Genomic DNA, 22679 nt, shown 5'->3' on the forward strand with positions numbered 1-22679 from the left:
AAATGCCTCAATAGTTTCCACAGCGTGATTTCATCTCCCTTCTTGAATCAAGTTACAATTCAAGTTTGGGGGGTGGGGGGTGGCAAAAGTTATTTTTCCTCCCAAATTTGTAAGATGAGTGCATGGGGTCTTGATATGAGCAAAAGCCAACCAGCTTTGAAAAGCTCAACTGGAATCTATCAGCGCTGTATGCCTTGTTCTTTTTCATTCATTTGATTGCTTGTTGCAAATCTTCCATCGATGATGGGTCATCCATGGATTCTACCACAGGATACTTGAGAATAGCCTGGAGAGTAACAGCTACATTCACAGTTAAGAAGTTGTTGAAAATGTTCTTTCCGGAGTTGGTGAGTGGCATTGTCATCCTTGAGAAGAGAGCAAAGGGGATTTTACCCCTTTGACCTTGGTCTATAGATGGCCCTGGTGGCTTCAAAAAAGTGTTGCATGCCATGAAGGTCAGCATATTACATAGAACATAGAAAAAATACAGCACAAACAGGCCCTTCGGCCCACAAGTTGTCATGTCCCTACCTACCTAAGCTTATATATAGGCTTACCTATAACCCTCAATCCTATTAAGTCCCATGTACTCATCCAGAAGTCTCTTAAAAGACCCTATCGAGTTTGCCTCCACCACCACTGACGGCAGCCGATTCCACTCGCCCACCACCCTCTGTGTGAAAAACTTACCCCTAACATCTCCTCTGTACCTACTCCCCAGCACCTTAAACCTGTGTCCTCTCGTAGCGGCTTCTTTGCTGATCTCAGCCCGTTTGATTACAACCATGGTGGCACAGCGGTTAACACTGCTGCCTCACAGCACCAGGGACCCAGGTTCAATTCTGGCCTCGGGTGACAATGTGGAGTTTGCATGTCCTCTCTGTGTCTGCGTGGGTTTCCTCCAGGTGCTCTGGTTTCCTCCTACATTCCAAAGATGTGCATGTTAGGTGGATTGCCCATGCTAAATTGCCCCTTAGTGTCACGGGGATTAGCAGGTGAAATATGTGGGGATAGGGCCTGGGTGCAGGCTTTCTCTTCCCATCATGTGTTCTTTAACATAGGAATTTGTCTGTAGCATCAGCCTTGTGCTGTTGGAATGTTGCCATCTTGATTTGTGACCTTGGGTTGTTCTGCCAGGCAATGAAGAATGCTCATTTACATTGTAGGTCACATATTTTAACATTATTTACCGAACAAGTCCTGATGATGACAGTGCTCAAACCCAATGGCCTGGGTACTGGAATCTAGTACAGCTGACTCTATTTGATCCCACTGTTCAGGAAAGGAGTTGGATTTGTGAAGATTTTCCAGATTTGTTGTGAGCTGCGCTTGGAATCTTCTCTTCAGTCAGGCTGATATATTAATCTTCTACCTCTTGGACTTTGGGGCCTTGTAATGTCTTAATGCTAGATGGATATTCATCATCAATCAGACCAGTCAATTATATGTGTAGCAGGCTCCAGACCCCTGCCTCAGACACCACATCAGCAATACAGACATGATTTGGATTTTTAACTTGGAAAATGATATATCCCATGAGGTGTCAGTGTTTTGATCCAAGATGCCTCCTCCATGTAGTTTTGTATTTGTCTTTCTAGTTGAAGAGGGTGTGAGGCCATGCTGAGCACACTGTGTCAACAAGGGAACACCATTCAATCATCAGGGGACAAAATGAAATGGACCAGCACATCAAATACAGTTCATTTTGAATTGATATTTCTGACTGGGCCAGTAAAAGGAAATGTGAGCAGCACCAAACCTATTACTGGATAAGCAGATTTTTCCCACCTCCAACAGAGAAACTTTTTGAATGAGTGACCATTGGGCCTGCTAATAGCATCCATCGATCACAGTACAAATTGGCATACTCCCCCAAAGCACCTCAGCTCAATTTCCAATTGTGATGATAAAGTTTTAATTATTTTTCTGTACAACATTGCACATAAACAAGCACAAAAACTATTCAAGGCCACAGCAAAAGTTTTTAATGTGCCATGTTGTTTCCTGTAAAAATTACGTTAAGTTCTACATTTCACAGAAAACGTTATTTTGCAAAGTGCAACATAGGTGCAAGCGAATTCAATAAGTACTGATAGGGAAGTGGATGCTTGAGGATATGTCACCACTTGTGCTACAAATTACCTTGCTTCTCAATAGTCTTAATAGCTTTTTCTACTTCCTGATTTGCAACAGCTCATCGAAGATAACCACTCAGATTGCCATTAGCCACATGGTACAATGCACTATTTCCATAGCATCAGTAAAGAGAAGTAGTGTTGTGGTGAATACATCCCTGTGAAGTACCAGCTGTTAGAAATGCAAACTGGGACTGAGCTGCTTCATGTTTCAGTGCATCAGGGATTGTATATATTTGTGTGGGGGCCATGAGGTGACTTCCTATTACCCCAGTTGGACTACTACACAGAAAATGTTCAATTTTCAGGAGGAACTATTATGGATCAAACCTTGTAACTTCATTTTCTGGTGAAAATACACAATGTGGGGCATGAAAAGTCTTCAACAGTCTGGGGTAAGTGTTAAATTTCATACCAGGGATTTACTATAAAAGCTAGTTTTGTGAAATACTTCGATTCATTCATGTAATCTCAGTTTAACACTTGATTTCATAGCCTGATTTGCCTTGTACATCAAGTCAAACATTTAAAGGGAAGTATACTCTCTCAAGCTTAAAGTGGATGCTTTGTGAACTTGTTAGGCAACTAGGCGAGGCCCTCATTGCATTTTGTATTAAAGCTGCTGGTTCAAGACAGCCTGATCACAGTCTATGTAAAGTCATTTCTTCTCCTTCCATGCAGAATTAACTGTATGATTCTCCAGTATTTATTTTCGAGCAGCACGGACAATGATAGGAGTGCTGACAACAATACCATGTCTCATTCCAGTGATGCTGGAATATTACTTCATTGTGGGTTTTTTTAATACAATACGTGCAACTGAAGGGAATTAAATATTTAAGGATATAATGTGGCAACAAAAGTAAACTAAGAACAAAACATACGCAAAACCCACCTTTTTCTGTTATGTGGCGGTTGTATCATATTCACTTCCCTTTTAACAATATGAATGTGTTCCTTTTGACAAAAACAAATTCTTTTTCATAATCTTAAATGTGTGTACACACACACACAAAGAGGCACATGCTCGCATCCACAGATATGATCACTTGTCGATTTTCCATGCTGTTGTTTGTTTTTAGTCTCTGGTCTGGAGCACAGCTATTTAACTCTAGTCCTGTAAGGTCAATGCTCAGAATCCATCCCCAAGTAACTGTTTCTAACACAGCCCAGCCTGAAAGGAGTGCTGAAATATTTGTACATTTCAGATTCCAAACCAATGACTGACCTCTTCTTCAATACATTTATAACAAAATACAAGCCTGGTGTGCTAAATTTAAATTTTGTATTGTCTGTGAATCTCAGTCTCTGGCCGTCTCTCTCTCTGCCCAGTGCTAGCTTATTGCTTCCAACTACAATATAAATCAGCCGTTATTTTTGTATTAAATCAAATAAAACGCACAAACTAAGTTACAGTTCCTTGTTTTTCAAAATATTTTAAACATATTTTACTTTACAGATCATGCTGTATTTCCAACAATGTTAAGCATTAAATACAATATTTTGAGCAAGAAGACGTTAGATACTTTTTAAAAATAGCCTATAATATCAAATATTTGTGTTGTTTGGAAGTTCACTGTTCATGCTGAAATCATAAAACTAAAGAAAACAACATTCAACTGTTTTTCTTTTGCTTCTGTATTAAATGTCTTTGGAACATATTTTGGAATAGCTCAAAAAATGTTGTTTTAATTAGAATTATAAAAACGTACACAGAAGGAGCCCATTGTAATTGTGTCACTGTTAGTTCTATGGCAAAGCTGATATACTTACGTGCCTTTCACATATCCTTACTGGTGTTCAATGTTTTTATATATCTAGTTGAATTACCTCAATTAGCCATTTGTGATAATATATTCTATTTTCTAATAATCCTTTGCATTAAAAATTATTTTAAACTTGTTCCCTTTTTATGCTTCTGGAATATGTCCCTCACCTACAACAGTTGTTACTCAAATCACCAACAAATGGAAATAATTTCTTCACATTTACTTCCTTTCAAAGACTGAATTTTTGTTCAGTTCAGTCGGTCTCTCTCTCGTAACCTTTTCTGCTCCCGTCATCCTTTTTTCTTACTAATGCTACAAATTTGGTATCAATTATTAATGACTTTTCCTCTATTGCCATTATCTAAACTGTTTATGTCTCATTTTCCAAATAGACACCCAAGGGGCGCACACAAACTACATCCTGACAATGCAGGAAACGTTCTGTCTTTCAACTCTTCCTCTAGTAATTGCAGCAGTTTACATTTCGATCCAGAGGTCTTGCTTCTCATGTACTCTGTCAAAAGCTTTTTAAAATTTCAAATATATTGCATTTATATTCCTCTTTCCAATCTATCGTCATGTTAAAACATTTGAGTAAAATAGCTAAAAACATGACACACCTGTACAAGTCCATATTGTTGTCACTGAATAACCATAATTTTATTGTGTGTTTCTTAATGTTTTCCCTTAGTAACAGTGAATATGATACAACCGCTGCATTATAGAAAAAGGTGGATTTTGCACATGTTCTGTTCTTAGTTTACTCTCATTGCCACATTATATCCTTAATTATTCTCTTCAGTTGCACCTTGGAAATGCAAGTATTGTATAAAAAACAGCCACGATGAAGTAATCCAGCATCACTGGAATGAGACACGGTATTGTTGCCAGCACTCCAGCCACTGTCCGTGCTACTGGAAAATAGATACTGGAGAATCATACAGTTAATTTTGCATTCTTTTTGTTTGGTAGTAGGACTACAGATCCTTTTGACCAGAAGTGTTAAACCATGTATTGCAAAAAAACAATGATGAGACAGAGTACAGGAAAGAGATAGAAAATCTGGTGAACTGGTACAATGACAATAATCTCTCCCTCAATGTCAACAAAACAAAAGGAGATAGTAATTGACTTCAGGAAGCATAGTGGAGGATATGGCCCCTGTCTTCATCAATGGGAATGAAGTGGAAATGGTCAAGCACTTCAAGTTTCTACGTGTCCTGATAACCAATAACCTGTCCCAGTCCGTCCGCGCTGCTGCTATAGTTAAGAAAGCCCAACAATGCCTCTACTTTCTCAGGAGGCTAAGGAAATCTGGCATGTCCTCTACCACACTCACCAACTTCTACAGATGCACCATAGAAAGCATTCTTACTCGTTGTATCACAGCCTGGTATGGCTCCTGCTCTGTCCAAAACCACAAAAAACTACCAAGAATCGTGAATGAAAGTTAGTCCATCACGCAAACCAGCTTCCCACCCATTGACTCTGTCTACACTTCCTGCTGCCTCGGAAAAGCAGCCAGCATAATCAAGGACCCCGGACATACTCTCTTCTACCTCCTTCCATCGGGAAAAAGATACAATAGTCTAAGGACACATACCAACCGACTTGAGACAGCATCTTCCCTGCTGCCACCAGACTTTTGAATGAACCTACCTCTTATTAAGTTGACCTTTCTCCACATCCTAGCAATGACTGTCGCACATTCTGAACTCTATCCTTTCCTTCTATGTACAGTATACCTTGTTTGTACAGCACGCAAGAAATAATACTTTGCACTGAACACTAATATATGTGACAAATCAAATCAAAACAATGCATTTTTGCTGGTAAAGTTGTCTCTTTTTAAGATCAAAAAGCCTATTTGTTAATGAAACATTCATGTTATTCAGGGTGGCCTGATCATTTAAAGCCAGAATGTCTATTTCCTGTGTGACTGCAGCTTGAGATTCTTTAAGAGCTAAATTGTTGTATTGACTGGAATGTTTCTGGTTTCTGCAGTGAGCATTGATTGCTTTTCACCAGTTTCAAAATCTGTCTCTGGAATGGAACATCTGGGGACATTGATACATGGATTTTAATGTATTTTCTTGGAACTTCTAATGCATTGCTCATAGTGAGTAATGAGGTTAAAGGACAGGAGTGAAAAATTGAATTCATTATTTGGCTAAAAGCGAATATGAGCTCCTAAGCATACGTTGAGTTAAATTTAGTTTGGGAACTTTGCGTTTAGCCTACAACTCAGAATGGAGCTAGCATTTTAAAATGTGTTTGCTTCATAACCTGTGCAACACAGTCCAGGATGAAACGTCTGGGTTTCTCTAAATACCAGATGATTGGAATTTTTAAAACCTTTGGAAGAAACTTGCGTAGGTACTTCCATGAAGTGGAAGCAGCAAATGTAATTATATGTTCAAAATAACTGGTAAACCGTACTGGGCAATTACAGACACAACATCCTTGTTTCAACATTAGGAAAATTAATGGAATCAGTATGTGACCCAAAATGGAAGAGTACTTAGATTTTTTTTTAAAATGTAACCGGACAAATGGTGATTAACCCAAGATTTTTTTGAAGGAAGTAGTGTCTCATCGGGATGTCATTTAATGTAGTGTAGGAATATTAAATGAACTTTAATAAACATTCTTCCTATACCTTTGAACAGATGACAGCCTCTTTGAAGGATGCCCCCAGTTCTTTCTCAACAGCCTAGTAATTACAATAATTATATTCATCACCAGAAAAGATGGTAGTTGTCAATTGCTGTTTTGAATGATACTTAAAGGTATGGCCTGAAATAGCCTTTAGGAATTTATGCCCACATGACTCTTATGTACTGATTGCAGCAGTTGACAAATAATGAATTCCATTTCTTCTTTGACAACATCCTATAATACACATTTAACTTAATGAAACATTCCAAGAAGGAGTGTAATCAGACCAAAAATGACAACCAAGGGGACGTTAGGAATAGTGTCCAAATTCTTAGTCAAAGTGATGAGTTTCAAGTAGCATCTTGAAGAAGGACAGATAAATGGTGAGGCTCTGAGGTTTGGAGTGGTAATTCCAGAGTTTAAGTTTAGGTGGTTGATATCACAGTCAGTGATGATAGAGTGAAGGTAATAGGAGATGTACAAGAGGTCAGAGTTGGAGGAGTGTGGATTGGCCAGTGGAATGTAGAGCTGGAGGAGTTGCAGAGATGGAGAGGGGTGAGACCACGGTGGGATTTGAACACCAGGATGAGAATTTAGTGGACCAGAATCCAATGTAGATCAGTAAGCACCAGCCAACTGGTGAGCAGGACTTTGTATAAGTAAGGTAACAGTAGCAAATGAGGATGACTTGTATTTTAGAGCATCCCTCATGACCATGATACAACTCATGACTCATCCACCATCCCTCATGACCAGCATGCTCCCAAATGTTTTACAATGCATGGAATACTTTTCAAGCATAGTCAGTGTTGAAACGTCAGCAAACTGGCAGCCAGCAAGTTTCACAAACAGAAAGAAAATATATGACCAGGTAATCACATAGAAACATGGAAAAACTACAGCACAAACAGGCCCTTCGGCCCACAAGTTGTGCCGAACACATCCCTACCTTCTAGACCTACCTATAACCCTCCATCCTATTAAGCTCCATGTACTCATCCAGGAGTCTCTTAAAAGACCCTATTGAGTTCGCCTCCACCACCACTGACGGCAGCCGATTCCACTCGCCCACCACCCTCTGTGAAAAACTTACCCCTAACATCTCCCCTGTACCTACCCCCCAGCACCCTAAACATGTGTCCTCTCGTAGCAGACATTTCCACCCTGTGAAAAAGCCTCAGAGTCCACCCGATCTATGCCTCTCAACATCTTATACACCTCTATTAGGTCTCCTCTCATCCTTCGTCTCTCCAAGGAGAAAAGACCGAGCTCCCTCAGCCTATCCTCATAAGGCATGCCACTCAATCCAGGCAACGTCCTTGTAAATCTCCTCTGCACCCTTTCAATCTTTTCCACATCCTCCCTATAGTGAGGCGACCAGAACTGAGCACAGTACTCCAAGTGGGGTCTGACGAGGGTCTTATATAGCTGCATCATTATCCCCGGACTCCTAAACTCAATCCCTCGATTGATAAAGGCCAGCACACCATACGCCTTCTTAACCACCTCCTCCACCTGTGGGGCCGATTTTAGAGTCCTATGGACCCGGACCCCAAGGTCCTTCTGATCCTCTACAGTACTAAGAGTCTTTCCCTTTATATTGTACGCCTTCATCCCACTTGACCTACCAAAATGGACCACGACGCATTTATCTGGATTGAAGTCCATCTGCTACTTGTCCGCCCAGTCTTGCATCCTATCTATGTCCCTCTGTAACTTCTGACATCCCTCCAGACTATCCACAACCCCACCAACCTTCGTGTCGTCAGCAAACTTACCAACCCATCCCTCCGCTTCCTCATCCAGATCATTTATGAAAATGACAAACAGCAAGGGTCCCAGAACAGATCCCTGGGGCACACCACTGGTGACCGACCTCCATTTAGAAAAAGACCCATCTATACCCACTCTCTGCCTTCCTTTGGGCAAGCCAGTTCTGGATCCACCGGGCAGCAGCCCCTTGGATCCCATGCCCTCTCACTTTTTCTAGAAGCCTTGCATGGGGGACCTTATCGAACGCCTTGCTAAAATCCATATAAACCACATCTACCGCCTTCCCTTCGTCAATGTGTTTAGTCACATTTTCGAAGAACTCCACCATTGTGATGTTGAGATATAAATATTGACCAGAGCACTCCACTGCTGCTTTTTAAATAGTGTCATGTAAATCATCCTTAGAAGACAGATAGTTAAGTATCTTGTATGAAAGGTGGCACCTCCAACAGTGCAGCACTCCCTCACTGCGTTGTCAGTCTAGATTATGTACTTATCTTTGGTGCGAGGCTTGAATGAATGACCTTTTCAATTTTGATGCAGAGGTTGCTCATGTGATTTTGGTGATCAGATATACTCGAGCTACTTCAGGTTTTGTTTGCAGGGGTGGGTCATTTTCTCCCTTGCACCCCAAGACTGGCAGTTATTCTGTCAACAGTATATGTAATGCTGTATCCTCAGCCTCTGAGACATTACTCCTGTGTCCTGACTTGCACCAAATTCTGATCATCCGTCATCTCTGCACTTGCTGAACTACATTGGCTCCCAATTCATGTCTTCAGCATCCAGCTCGATTGTGTGTAAAACCAGCCTCCCATTCATCGACTCTGTCTACACTTCCCGCTGCCTCAGCAAAGCAGCCAGCATAATTAAGGACCCCATGCACCCCGGACATTCTCTCTTCCACCTTCTTCCTTCAGGAAAAAGATACAAAAGTCTGAGGTCACGTACCAACTGACTCGAACAGCTTCTTCTCTGCTGCTGTCAGACTTTTGAATGGACTTACCTTGCATTAAGCTGATCTTTCTCTACACCCTAGCTATGACTGTAACACTACATTCTGCACTCTCTCCTTTCCTTCTCTATGAACAATATGTTTTGTCTGTAGAGCGTGCAAAAAACAATACTTTTCACTATGTTAATACTTTTGACAATAAATCAAATCAAATGCATTACTCTAGCTATAAATTCCAATTTAAAACAAAGGATTTTGTTTTGTGATCTGATGCAGGATAGAGCCCATTGTCTGGGGCGGCACATTGGCACAGTGACTAGAACTGCTGCCTCCCAGGGACCTGGGTTCGATTCCCAGCTTGGGTCTCTGTGTGGAGTCTGCGTGTTGTCCCTGTGTCTGCGTGGGTTTCCTCTGGGTGCTCCGGTTTCCTCCCACAGTCTGAAAGACGTGCTGGTTAGGTGCATTGGCCATGCTAAATTCTCCCTCAGTGTACCCGAACAGGAACTGGAGTGTGCAACTAGGTGATTTTCACAGTAACTTCAATGCAGTGTTAATATGAGCCTACTTGTGACACTAATAAAACTTTAAAAAATTGTCCACTACCCTTACTTTGTAGGATGCCACTGAGTAGGAGGAAGACGTGGCCACAGAGAGAGGCATTTCATGAGATGGTTGAGTCACAACTGTTGTACTATGTGCGTCATCATGAGGCAATGAAAGCAAACCTGTTATTCAACCTTCCTGTTGTATTGTGAGATGAACACTTCTCTCTTCCTCTTCCTAAGACTCAACCACCCTAAACTATTGCTCAAGCATTGGCTGGAATCCAGCCTCTCACTTTGTTGTCTCAACTGATTCTCTTCTTTTGTTTCTCTCCCCTTTGCTAATGTCCTTTTCAATTTGAAGGCATGATTTCATTTTTGTTAGAGTACAATTCTACAAAATACACCTGAACAATTCACTATTTCAGTACTAAAGAGAACCATTTTCTTAAGTTTATTAAAGTAGTGGCCGAGTCCCAGACCCTCGGAATCTTTTACCTTATGGATTAGCACTTCATCCACACGTCTTCCTGCAGCTGTTCCCTGGAGTGAAACCGATCATGAAAGTCAAAATTTTCCCTATTCCCCCTGTAATGGGTGCGTGCCCTACTGTGTGGCTCTGGGTGGTTGATTGCATCCTAATCCTCTCCGGGAATTCAGATGTCGCTGCAGTTGATTGCCTAAGAGGAGCGAAGAAGAATGTGTTCTGAATTCTACTTATTTTCCTCTTTTAAAAAACACCATCAATGAGGATCCAGTGTTTGTTTCTATATAGAAGGGTAGGAAGAACTTGGGGAAAATAATAATAATAGCAGTTTCTATAATGTGGGGTTGGGCAGTGGGAGGTGATGGAGGTCTTGACGCACAGTGGTAGCATCCATACCTCGGGGCCAGACCCTCTGGGTTCAAGTTCCACTTCAGGGACTTGATGAATTTTGAACTTGGCACTTGTAAATGGTTGCCTGTAAATCTTCCTATTAGAGTGATAACAAGTAGAAAGAGCAGGAGAGTTTCCTGGTCAGCCAGACCACAGACGGCCACTGCAACACTTTACTACATATAATCATAGGCCAATCCAATGGACATCCATTGTCACCAATGCCCACTTAGGGAATAATACCTTAAGGAGGAGGGAGATGGTTCAGAGAGTAGACCAGCCTTTCTGTGTGTTAGACATGATTCCAGGATTTTATATTGCCTCCCTAATACCTGGGTCACAGTGCTACAGACCATTCTTTAGGGCAAAGGGCTAACAATTGCTGTGGATATAAGTACTAATGACATAGGTAGAAAGAGGAATGAGCTCAAGCAGGGAGATTTTCGAGAGCTAAAAAGGTTATTGCAAAGCAGAACCTTAAAGGTGTAGGTCTGTGGATTGCTCCTGGTGCTACATGCTAACAAATACAGAAATAGGAAATTTCAAATGACTGGAGAGATTGTGCAGGAAGAAGGGCTTTGGATTATGAGGACTTTGGGACCAGTTCTGAGCGAGATGGAAGCTGTATGAACCAGATGTGTTCCACTTCAACAGGGGTGGACCCATTGTCTTGTTTTGTTCCTGCAGTTTGGGATGATTTAAATTAACTTGATATGAGACTGTAAACTCGGGTGCAGTACAGTGGTTCCCAAAAAGCGGATCGTGACTCGCAGTGGGGTGGTGTGATCAGCAATTGGGGCAGCGAGAGCCGTCTCCTCCCCGCCAGCAATGAAGACTGCAGAATAAAAACTCTGAGCACTCGAGGTCAGCTCTGAGTCCCTTGTCATAAGGCACACAATTCTTTTTTCTTGCGCTAGGTCTGGTGGGTGCGACTAAATGAAATTTGCTGCCTCCAACAGAGGCTGCAAAATAGTTTGTGAAAATTCTAAACATTGCCTGTATTACAACTCCCCTTGCTCACCAACAACCCCCCCTCCCCCCAACCATTCTCTCAATTTCCCCTGTCCCTGCTCTCACAACGCCCCTTTGCTCTTTTCTTGACACTCTGCTCTCTGAATGCTCCCATTCCAGGTCTCTCAGCTCTACCTGACCTTACAACTCGCCTCCAACCTGCCCCCCCCACCCCCATGCCCCTCACGGCAATTTTCAAGCTTCAAAATGAGTCACAGTCACAAAATCTTTAGCAAGCCTGCTGTAGAGTTAGAAAGGAGCAGAGTTTGATTGGATGGTGAAGAGAGTGGTCAAAGGCAGCAGAATTTTGGTTGAGTTAAGAAATGAGGGCAGTGCTATTACCCAATTGTGTTTGTTCTGTTGGCCATCAGCTAGTGGGAAAGATGTAGAGGAACAAATTTACCGAGAATTTCGAGAGATACAGGAACTATGGAGCAATAATAATGGGGGACCGTGGCCGCACAGATACGAAGCTGGCTGGGTGACAGGAAATGGAGAACATAGAACATAGAACATAGAACATAGAACATTACAGCGCAGAACAGGCCCTTCGGCCCACGATGTTGCACCGACCAGTTAAAAAAAAAAACTGTGACCCTCCAACCTAAACCAATTTCTTTTCGTCCATGAACCTATCTACGGATCTCTTAAACGCCCCCAAACTAGGCGCATTTACTACTGATGCTGGCAGGGCATTCCAATCCCTCACCACCCTCTGGGTAAAGAACCTACCCCTGACATCGGTTCTATAACTACCCCCCCTCAATTTAAAGCCATGCCCCCTCGTGCTGGATTTCTCCATCAGAGGAAAAAGGCTATCACTATCCACCCTATCTAAACCTCTAATCATCTTATATGTTTCAATAAGATCCCCTCTTAGCCGCCGCCTTTCCAGCGAAAACAATCCCAAATCCCTCAGCCTCTCCTCATAGGATCTCCCCTCCATACCAGGCAACATCCTGGTAAACCTCCTCTGCACCCTCTCCAAAGCCTCCACATCCTTCCTGTAATGTGGGGACCAGAACTGCACACAGTACTCCAAGTGCGGCCGCACCAGAGTTGTGTACAGTTGCAACATAACGCTACGACTCCTAAATTCAATCCCCCTACCAATAAACGCCAAGACACCATATGCCTTCTTAACAACCTTATCTACTTGATTCCCAACTTTCAGGGATCTATGCACACATACACCTAGATCCCTCTGCTCCTCCACACTATTCAAAGTCCTCCCGTTAGCCCTATACTCAACACATCTGTTATTCCTACCAAAGTGAATTACCTCACACTTCTCCGCATTAAACTCCATCCGCCACCTCTCGGCCCAACTTTGCAACCTGTCTAAGTCTTCCTGCAAACTACGACACCCTTCCTCACTGTCTACCACACCACCGACTTTGGTGTCATCAGCAAATTTGCTAATCCACCCAACTATACCCTCATCCAGATCATTAATAAATATTACAAACAGCAGTGGCCCCAAAACAGATCCCTGAGGTACACCACTTGTAACCGCACTCCATGATGAATATTTACTATCAACCACCACCCTCTGTTTCCTATCCGCTAGCCAATTCCTGATCCAATTTCCTAGATCACCCCCAATCCCATACATCTGCATTTTCTGCAGAAGCCTACCATGGTGAACCTTATCAAACGCCTTACTAAAATCCATATATACCACGTCCACTGCCTTGCCCCCATCCACCTCCTTGGTCACTTTCTCAAAAAACTCAATAAGGTTAGTAAGGCACGACCTACCTGCCACAAAACCATGCTGACTATCACCTATCAATTCATTACTCTCCAAATAACTATAAATCCTATCCCTTATAATTTTTTCCAACATCTTGCCGACAACAGAAGTGAGACTCACCGGTCTATAATTCCCGGGGAAGTCTCTGTTCCCCTTCTTAAACAATGGGACAACATTCGCTAACCTCCAATCTTCTGGTACTATACCAGAGGCCAACGACGACCTGAAGATCAGAACGGTTATTTTTCAGACAGGAGGAAGGTAGACAGTGATATTCCCAAGTGATACGTATGCAAATCATTGCTTCTCTGTGTATATTGACTCAGACTTGGATGTACAGGGCACCAGATTTGCAAATGACACAAAGCTTGGAATTGCAGTGTGCAAATAATTGTGACATCAAGAAAACAGGTTGGTGAAATGGACAGGCAAGTAAAATTTAAGGCAGAGAAATGTGAAGTGATACATTTCAGTTAAGATAAGCGAGGAGAAGCAATATAAACTAAAGGGTACAATTCTAAGGAAGTTGCAGGAACAGGAAGACTTGGTACATGTGCACATATTGATGGTGGTATGGCAAGTTGAGAACATGACTAAAAAGGCATATGGCACCCAGGGATTAGAGGCATAGAGTAGAAGAACAAGGAAGTTACGATGAACCTTTCGAAACACTGGTGTGTCAGCTCAACTGGAGTATTGTGCCCAATTCTGGGCACTGCACTTTAGAAAGGAGGTGAAGGTTTTAGCGAGGGAACATAGGAGGTGGGAGGGTCATGAGGCAACCCTCCAGAAATACATTGAAACAGAGCTGGCAATCATTGGAGGTTGAGTGGGGGAAAGAGTGGGTGGGAAGCATCTTGATTGAGCTCGATGTTACCTTTTCCTCTTTGTCCACTTGGGCACTTCCAGCAGATCATCACTGGATAACGATTAGAATCAGGAATCCCAAGAGAATTTTCCTCTTCCAACAATCCAAATAAAATTAGGCCAGTTGTGGTAATTAAACAACTCTCTTAGCTAAAATCAGAGGCCAAAACTGAGCAGATCCTGGTCTATATTTCTCAGTCATTCAGCTGGGTATGCTACATTTCAATTGTTGTAATGTCACACGACTCCAAATGAGAGTCAGCGCTGAGCAGTTTTGTGCTTATTTATTATCTAGTGCTAAGAGTGAGATTGGAGCCTCTTTCCCCACGGATGTCAAAAGTACTCCTTGTCCCTGATTTTGAAGCGTTAGAAAAACTCCTTTACTTTTTAATAGAGGACATTATCTTTGTTTCTTCAGAACCATTTAATTGTATACTTCTTTATTCTTTGTCTTGATTCTTCCAGTATGCTCAACTTAATTTCCTACATTATAACAGTAACTCCACTTCAAGAATACTTGATTACATATAACATACAAATTAGGAGCAGGAGTAGGCCACTCGACCCCTCGAGCCTACTCCGCTTAGTCAATAAGATCACAGCTAATCTCATTAGCTGCAAAAAAGCTTTGGGAAGTTCCAAGGTGTTAAAAGGTGCTTTATAAATATATCCACCTCTCTTTGATTTGCTGATTAATTTATTGTTGTAAAATAATGTAAAATTACTCTAAATTTACCGGAAGTAGAAGACTATTTAAAAAAATATTTATAATCAAATAGTAATTTATTTGGAAGTTAGGGTCCTATGTTCCCATTTTGATTCTAAGTGTTGGGCGGATTTGAAACTGGGAGTGTTTCAGATCTGACTTTTAGATCCGTTCTCAGGCGCCCCCATACACACTCTGCCTGCAAAAATATCAGCGATTCTGAATCGCGCTGCACAAGCTTGTGGGCGGGGTTTAACACACCCGAAACCCTGCTGCTCCTATCGGAGCCCACAACTGCACATGCGCAGAAAAAAAAATGATAGAATGCTGCTCCCCTGCCACATCCCTCCCGGGCCGGAAAATGCCTCCCCCTGGCCCCCACAGACATTGCCCCACCTCCACAACATTACTGACCCCCTTATTCACACCCCCGCCACCCAGACCGATCGTGATCCCATCCCCCCTTCCCACTGATCTCTGCAGAATGGCAGCGGACCCCCCCCCCACTGATCTCACGCAGAGTGGGAGTGGACCCCCTCCTCCCCCCCCCCCCCACTGATCTTGAGCCGAGTGGCAGCCTACCCCCTTCTCCCCCCCCACTGATCTGTGGCAGCGGGCCTCCTTCCCTCCTCCTCCTCCTCTTCCCCCCCCTCTCCCCCCCCCCCCTCCCCCCACTGATCTCAGGCTGAGTGGCAGCAGAACCCCCTCCATCCCTCCCCCTCCCCACTGATCTCGGGCAGAGTGGCAGCGGATCCCCCCTTTCTCCCTCCCTACTGACCTCCGGCAGAATGGCAGCAGACACCCCCCCCTTCCCCCACTGATCTCAGGCAGAGTGGCAGCGGGCGTCCTTCCCTCCTCTGTCCCCCCCCCCACACTGATCTTGGACAGAGTGACAGCAGACTCCCCCTTTCCGTCCCCCCCACTGATCTCAGGCAGAATGGCCGCAGACCTCCCCCTTTACCCCCCCACTGATCTCAGGCTGAGTGGCAGCGGGCCCCCATCCCCCCCCCCCCCCCAACTAATCCTGGGCAGAGTGACAGCAGACCCCCCCCCTACTGATCTCGGGCAGAACGGCAGCAGACTCCCTTTTCCCCCACTGATCTTGGGCAGAGTGGCAGCAGATCTCCCCCCCTTCCCCACTGACCTCGGGCAGTGTGGCAGTGGACCCCCTCTTTCCCCCCCCCCACCCCCACTGATCTCATGCAGAGTGGCGGTGGACCCCCCCCCATTACTCCACCCACCCACCCATCCTTGAAACATTCAGAGGCTGCAGCAGTCCAATTTGCAAGGGCTTTTTGCACATACTTCAGCTGGCAGAGTGCTGAGTGCACTAGGACCCAGCAGCATCCAAAAGACCCGAGGTCAGTGGTAGACCTAGGTCCATGCTGCAAATCCGACACCCTGCTGAGCAACAGCCCCCCATCCCCCCACCCCCCACACACTCACAGAGCCCCCCGACCCGAGAAACAAAATGGCTGCAACGAAGGGCCCCCATAAGCAACAGAGAGCCATCTGATCTTCTGAGCCGTCTGAACACTAGGCACTTACCTCCTCACTAACACTCACAGATGGAGCACCCGAATCGGACTTTTATGGAGCATGTCTGTTTTGCGCCGATTCTGGATGGGCAAAAGCAGTGGTAAAGGGGGAAGTGCTGGTAAAGTTGGGCCTGCAGCCCATTAAGTCAATTTAGATGCATGCAAAATGGTCATTTCCGGGCCTTGGTTAAGGGGGAAACCAGTGTGGAGCGGGTGTGGATTGCGCTACTCTCCTAATGCCCGACTTTACTAAGCTGTCGCGCCCAAAAACAGGTGCAACTCGATGGTAAAATTGGGCCCTTCGTGTTTTCTGCTGTTAATGTCAGTAACTGATGATTTTTTTTTTAAAGTTTGAAGTTTTAGTGATTTTTATGCACCAAAATCCTGATGGGACCCAATGTATCAATAATATAAAAATATGACTGTTCAAGTCATTGTTTATGATATTCTGTTGCAGCACAGTGGTTAGCACTGCTGCCTCACAGCACCAGGGACCTCGGTTCAATTCCAGCCTCGGGTGACTGTGTCTGTGTAGAGTTTGCACATTCTCCCCATGTCTACGTGGATTTCCTCCGGGTGCTCCGGTTTCCTCCCACAGTCCAAAGATGTGTGGGTTAGGTGGATTGGCCGTGCTAAATTGGCCCTTAGTGTCAGGAGGATTTGCAAGGTAAATACTTGGGGTTACGGGGATAGGGTCTGGGTTGGATTGTGATCCATGCAGACTTGATGGGACAAATGGCCCCCTTCTGCACTGTATGGATTCTACGATTATCGTAACTTTTTCTGGTTCAGCACCAACAAGGGTAGGGGTTTAAATGGAAGGAGCAATGATGACTGTTCGGAGACACCCCAAGGAGCGATAATAAATTTACTTCCTTATTTGTCAGTCAGTAATAACAAGCTGGAATCAATTTTACCAGAAGACAGATTATGTCCATAATAGCTCTTAAGACTGATGCAAGAGTATGCAATGACCAATATTTGATATTGTCAGATATAACAAGTAATGCAAGATGCACAGATTAATTGCTGTTTAAACTACCCAACTATGCAGTAACAGTATCTATTTCCATTGCACTGAGCAGCGCACACTTTTACATTGACAATTATCACTGCGAAGTCGATAGTGCATGTGAGTAACTGTTGGGTGCGATGTGCATGGTGATTTGCTTATACACCTATCCAGTCCTGCTCAGATGCAGCATCAGATAGTGTTTCTAACACAATCAGAAGTAACTTGCGTCTTATTTTTTGGTTTGTGCTAGTTTGTAAGACAAAACTTGTTACTCCTTCACAAAAGCAAAACACTACAGATACTGGAAATCTGAAATAAAAACAGAAAATGCTGGAACTAAATAGGTCAGGCAACATCTGGGAAAAGAGAAACAGGATTAGTGTTTTGGGTCCATGACCTTTCATCAAAACCGTTTGTTACTCCTTGATTGTAAAAGACTGGAAAATGGCAATGTCTCTGGGACCATAACTTTGAATTGTTTTTGGTTAAAAATTAATCAAATTGACCAGCACAAAAGTCTGAATGGGATACTATCTTAATCTTTCACAACAGTGCATCAAGTCTTTTCTTGTTTATCGTTCTGTAAGACTGAGTCTCTTTTTTGCCACTTATTCTCAACCAGCCAGAAGCAATTTTTTTCTCCCAAATAATAGGAAACAAATGTTGATTCAGTTCAGCTTTGCAGAACATCTTTGTTCTGTCTATAAGCATAATTCTGACCTTGGCACTCACCATTTCAGTTCCTTTTCTCATTCCTAATTCAGTGCAAACTTTAGAGACAATATTTTGTCTTCTCCTTGAGGGCTCAACAATCGTCCAATCATCTTCTAATCATAAGCATTTCCTCCATTTTCCTACCCGCTTTCATTTATATTCAGTATTTCCTTCCATTTTGGAGCAGTTTTATTTCCTTGTCTTCCTCATGCCTTTTCAGAGCCTAAGTGAGTGGCGTGAGGTATATCATCCCAGCACTTCTCATCTCTTTCCAATCCTTTAAAAAAGAAATTCATTGCCAGATTACTAAGTATGTTTTGAGCCACACTTTGTCCGAATGTGAACCATGTTTGGCTTGCAGCCTTTGTCTTATCTCTGCTCATTGCATCAGTCAGTAATATAAGGTAACTCATCTACCTCCCTGAGCCAAAGGTCCCTACCCTAAACAAGCTCCTTCTCCCCTTTCCAAATGCTGATAGACTTGCTGAGTATTTACAACATCTTTTGTAATTTTACGTAGTCTTGTCCTTTTCTGTTAAAAGTAAAACATTCATTAGCTCTCTGGGTAACCTATCTCTAAGAAGTTCTGACAAATTACAAATAACTTGTTGCCATTTTAACCATTGAGTTTTACCAAAGTTTGGGATGGGGGAGAATAGCAGCAGTTTCGATCTGTAATGGTTTGAAGAGGCTAAGTTTAACAATGTTTTAAATGTCACATTTAGATCATTCTGGATTTCAAGTTCAGCTTAAATTTCATTCTTACATCTCTGGAACAGCACGCATTGTACAACAGAGCACAAAAAGAACATTACTGTACTGGCAGCAGTACGTTGGTACTAAGTGTTGCCATGGAAACAAAGTGAAATAGATGTGCAACAGTTCCAGCCTTGTGTTCCCAGTTCTCCATTTCAGACGCAATGATCACACGACACTCTAAATATTAAGAATCTTCGCGGTGGAGGAGAGGGGGATGTCACTTTTGGTGAATGATTAGTAAATTTGCTATAAGCAAAATTATATGGAAATAAAAGCAAAAGTTACGATTTATTCCAAAAAATCAGAAAATAGGCTGCTTTGTTTTCCCTTTGAGTAGATAAGGAAGGGGACAACAAATTGGTTCTCACATACCGCTTTGGAATTCTGATCAACTGGAAACATTCTTCATTTTGCCATCTTTGCATCCATAAGAGCACAATATAGCTGAAGTGCTCGAAGGGATTCATAGACTTAAGTGTGTAAATAAAAATATGTAGTGAGCTGGTGCTGGATACTGTCTCCTCAAGAGGCATTGTCAAACATTACAAAGGATTTGCAGCAAAGAAACATGCCATTCACCCCCAAATATCCATGTTCCTCAACCCTCCTTCCCACATCAAGATATCACTCTCGCACTGTGAAAAGAAAGAATGAAAGAACGACTTGTAATTTATAGTGCTTATTTAACTTGTCCTGAACTACATCTGTACCATTCATATCAACTACTCCTTCTGGTAACTCAATTTCCTAACTACTCTCTGGGTAAAGTGTCTTCTGGATTCCCTATTGAATTTACTTAAAAGCTATTTTCTATTGATAGCCCTAGTTCCAAGTTCTGGTCTCATCAGCAAGTCTACTCTAACAAATCCCTTCATTATCAATCAGGTCACCTTTTAGTCTTCCCTTTTGAAGGAAATATCCCCAGCTTTTTAATCTTTCCTGATGGATATGAGTTTAATTCTGATATCATTCTAGTATATGTTGTTTGCACTTTCTCCATTATCTCCATCTTTTTATAGACCAGAGCTGTTCATCGTACTCCATATGTGATCTAACCAAGGTTTTATACAAGGTTAACATAACTTCTCTGCCATTTAATTTGAACCCTCGAGAGATGAATCCTAGTGCTTTGTTTGCTCATCATTGTTTGGTAGAACTAACATGGGGGGAGCTATACGATAAATGGCAGAACCATAAAGGGTGTAGATATGCAGAGGGACCTGGGTGTGCAAGTCCACAGATCCTTGAAGGTGACGTCACAGGTGGAGAAGGTAGTGAAGAAGACATATGGCATGCTTGCCTTTATAGGACGGGGCATAGAGTAGAAAAGTTGGGGTCTGATGTTGCAGTTGTATAGAACGTTGGTTCGGCCGCATTTGGAATACTGCGCCCAGTTCTGGTCGCCACACTACCAGAAGGACGTGGAGGCTTTAGAGAGCGTGCAGAGGAGGTTTACCAGGATGTTGCCTGGTATGGAAGGGCTTAGTTATGAGGAGAGATTGGGTAAACTGGGGTTGTTCTCACTGGAAAGATGGAGGATGAGGGGTGACCTAATAGAGGTGTATAAAATTATGAAAGGCATAGATAGGGTGAACGGTGGGAAGCTTTTTCCCAGGTCAGTGGTGACGTTCACGAGGGGTCATAGGTTCAAGGTGAAGGGGGAGAGGTTTAACATGGATATCAGAAGGACGTATTTTACACAGAGGGTGGTGGGGGCCTGGAATGTGCTGCCAGGCAAGCTGGTGGAGGCGGACACACTGGGAACGTTTAAGACTTTTATCTCGATAGCCACATGAACGAAGTGGGAATGGAGGGATACAAAAGAATGGTCTAGTTTGGACCAGGGAGCAGCGCGGGCTTGGAGGGCCGAAGGGCCTGTTCCTGTGCTGTATTGTTCTTTGTTCTTTATCACATCATCTCTTTTCATTCCTTCATTATATTCAGGCAGTTATTTACAAAGGGGTATGTGGCCTTGTTCTTTAAGAAAAATGTATTATTTCACCTCAAACTTTGCTGATTAAAAATCATTCTGAAAATTAATTAATATCATCCTTTGTCACAGCCCTTCCTTGTATCACAATCTGATGTCATCCGCAAATTTTGAAATTGAAATTTCAGTTCCCAAGTCCAGATCATTGTTGTAAATAGTGAACAACAGTGCTCCCAACACTAATCCTTAGAAACACTGCTTTCCACCATTTGCCAATCTTAATAACTAACACCAGCGCCTTCTGTTTTGTAGCCAGTTTGCTATTCATCTTGCTCATGGTTGTCTGAATTCACATATTCTGAGTCATGAGTCTGGCTGAAGAATCTAGAATGGGGCGCATTGTCTCAGAATAAGGAGCAAGTCATTTAGGACTGAGCTGAGAAGAAGTATTTTGACTCAGAGCATTGTAGGTCTTCAGAATTCTGTACCTCAGATGGTTGTGAATGCTCAATCATTAAGTATATTCAAGATAGAGACTGATGGGGTTTTTTTAATACTAAGGGAATTGAGGGAAAGGAGATGGAGCAGGAAGTTGAAGTAGAAGGTCAGTCATATTGAATGGAAGAGTGTGTCAAAGGACCAAATGACCTACTCCTGCTCCTATTTCTTATATCCCTATGCATCTACTATGTGGTGCCTTATCTAAGGCTTTTATTACGTGAACTGCATCACCCAGAGTAACCCTTCTTAGTACGTCAAAGAATTCAGCGAGATTAATCAAGCATGACCTTTTAAAATTTGTGCTGACTACTTTTATATTTTCAGATATGCAATGTTTTTCTGTGACATCTTTGAGTAAGATTCCATTCTCTTTCTTAACAGTGACATTGTTGTCTATAATTCTCCGGATTCATTCTAGCTCCCCTTTTTCAAATCTGGAGATCCAATTAGCTGCCCACTATTCTCCTGGCTACAAATCCTGTTCTAATGAATCTTAACATATATCTAATAGTGTCCCCGGTACCTCTTGTTAACTTCTTTTAATGTGCATGGATGCAATCCATCACGACCAAAGGTTTTCTCATTAAGTTTGATTAAGGGCGGCACAGTGATTAGCACTGCTGCCTCACAGCACCAGGGACTTGGGTTTGATTCCCAGCTTGGGTCACTGTCTGTACGCAGTCTGCACATTCTCTCCATGTCTGTGTGGGTTTCCTCCGGGTGCTCCAATTTCTTCCCACAGTCCAAAGGACATGCTGGTTAGGTGCATTGGCCATGCTAAATTCTCCCTCAGCGTACCCGAACAGGTGCCGGAGTGTGGCAACTAGGGGATTTTCACAGTAACTTCATTGCAGTGTTAATGTAAGCCTATTTGTGGTAAATAAATAAACTTTATACTTTTAATTTATTATCCCTCCCTTCCGATCTTAAATGTCTACCTTTTTGATATCTTCCAAAATCTCCCTAGTAAATGTAATATATTGCAAGGTCTGAGCATTGTGTTTATATTGCCCTCTCTGCTACCGCTCTCTCTGTTAGGAAAATGAAAATAATGTTTTAATAATGGCTACCTACAGCTGTGTGTGTGTTGGTTGTGCTCAGTGCAAGGCAAAGTAGGAAGATGGTAACAAGGATGGGACAGGATTTTCTTTTACATTGAATTTGAGAAATTAA

At 42.8% G+C, this 22679-nt stretch overlaps 1 protein-coding gene across 2 annotated transcripts in view; it reads left to right on the forward strand.

The window, feature by feature from the left end:
* Positions 1-2256: 2256 nt before the first annotated feature.
* The window catches only part of ipcef1 (interaction protein for cytohesin exchange factors 1), a 138006-nt gene continuing 117583 nt past the window's right edge, over positions 2257-22679 (forward strand). The window contains exon 1 of one of the 2 annotated variants that reach the window (XM_078229950.1): positions 2257-2530. In XM_078229950.1, coding sequence (XP_078086076.1) covers positions 2498-2530 — 33 coding nt within the window. In that variant the 5' untranslated portion in view covers positions 2257-2497. The remainder of the gene's footprint in view (positions 2531-22679) is intronic. The other variant, XM_078229949.1, reaches the window with a different exon arrangement.

This window comes from Mustelus asterias, chromosome 15, assembly GCF_964213995.1.
Source record: "Mustelus asterias chromosome 15, sMusAst1.hap1.1, whole genome shotgun sequence".
NCBI classification, from domain to species: domain Eukaryota; kingdom Metazoa; phylum Chordata; class Chondrichthyes; order Carcharhiniformes; family Triakidae; genus Mustelus; species Mustelus asterias.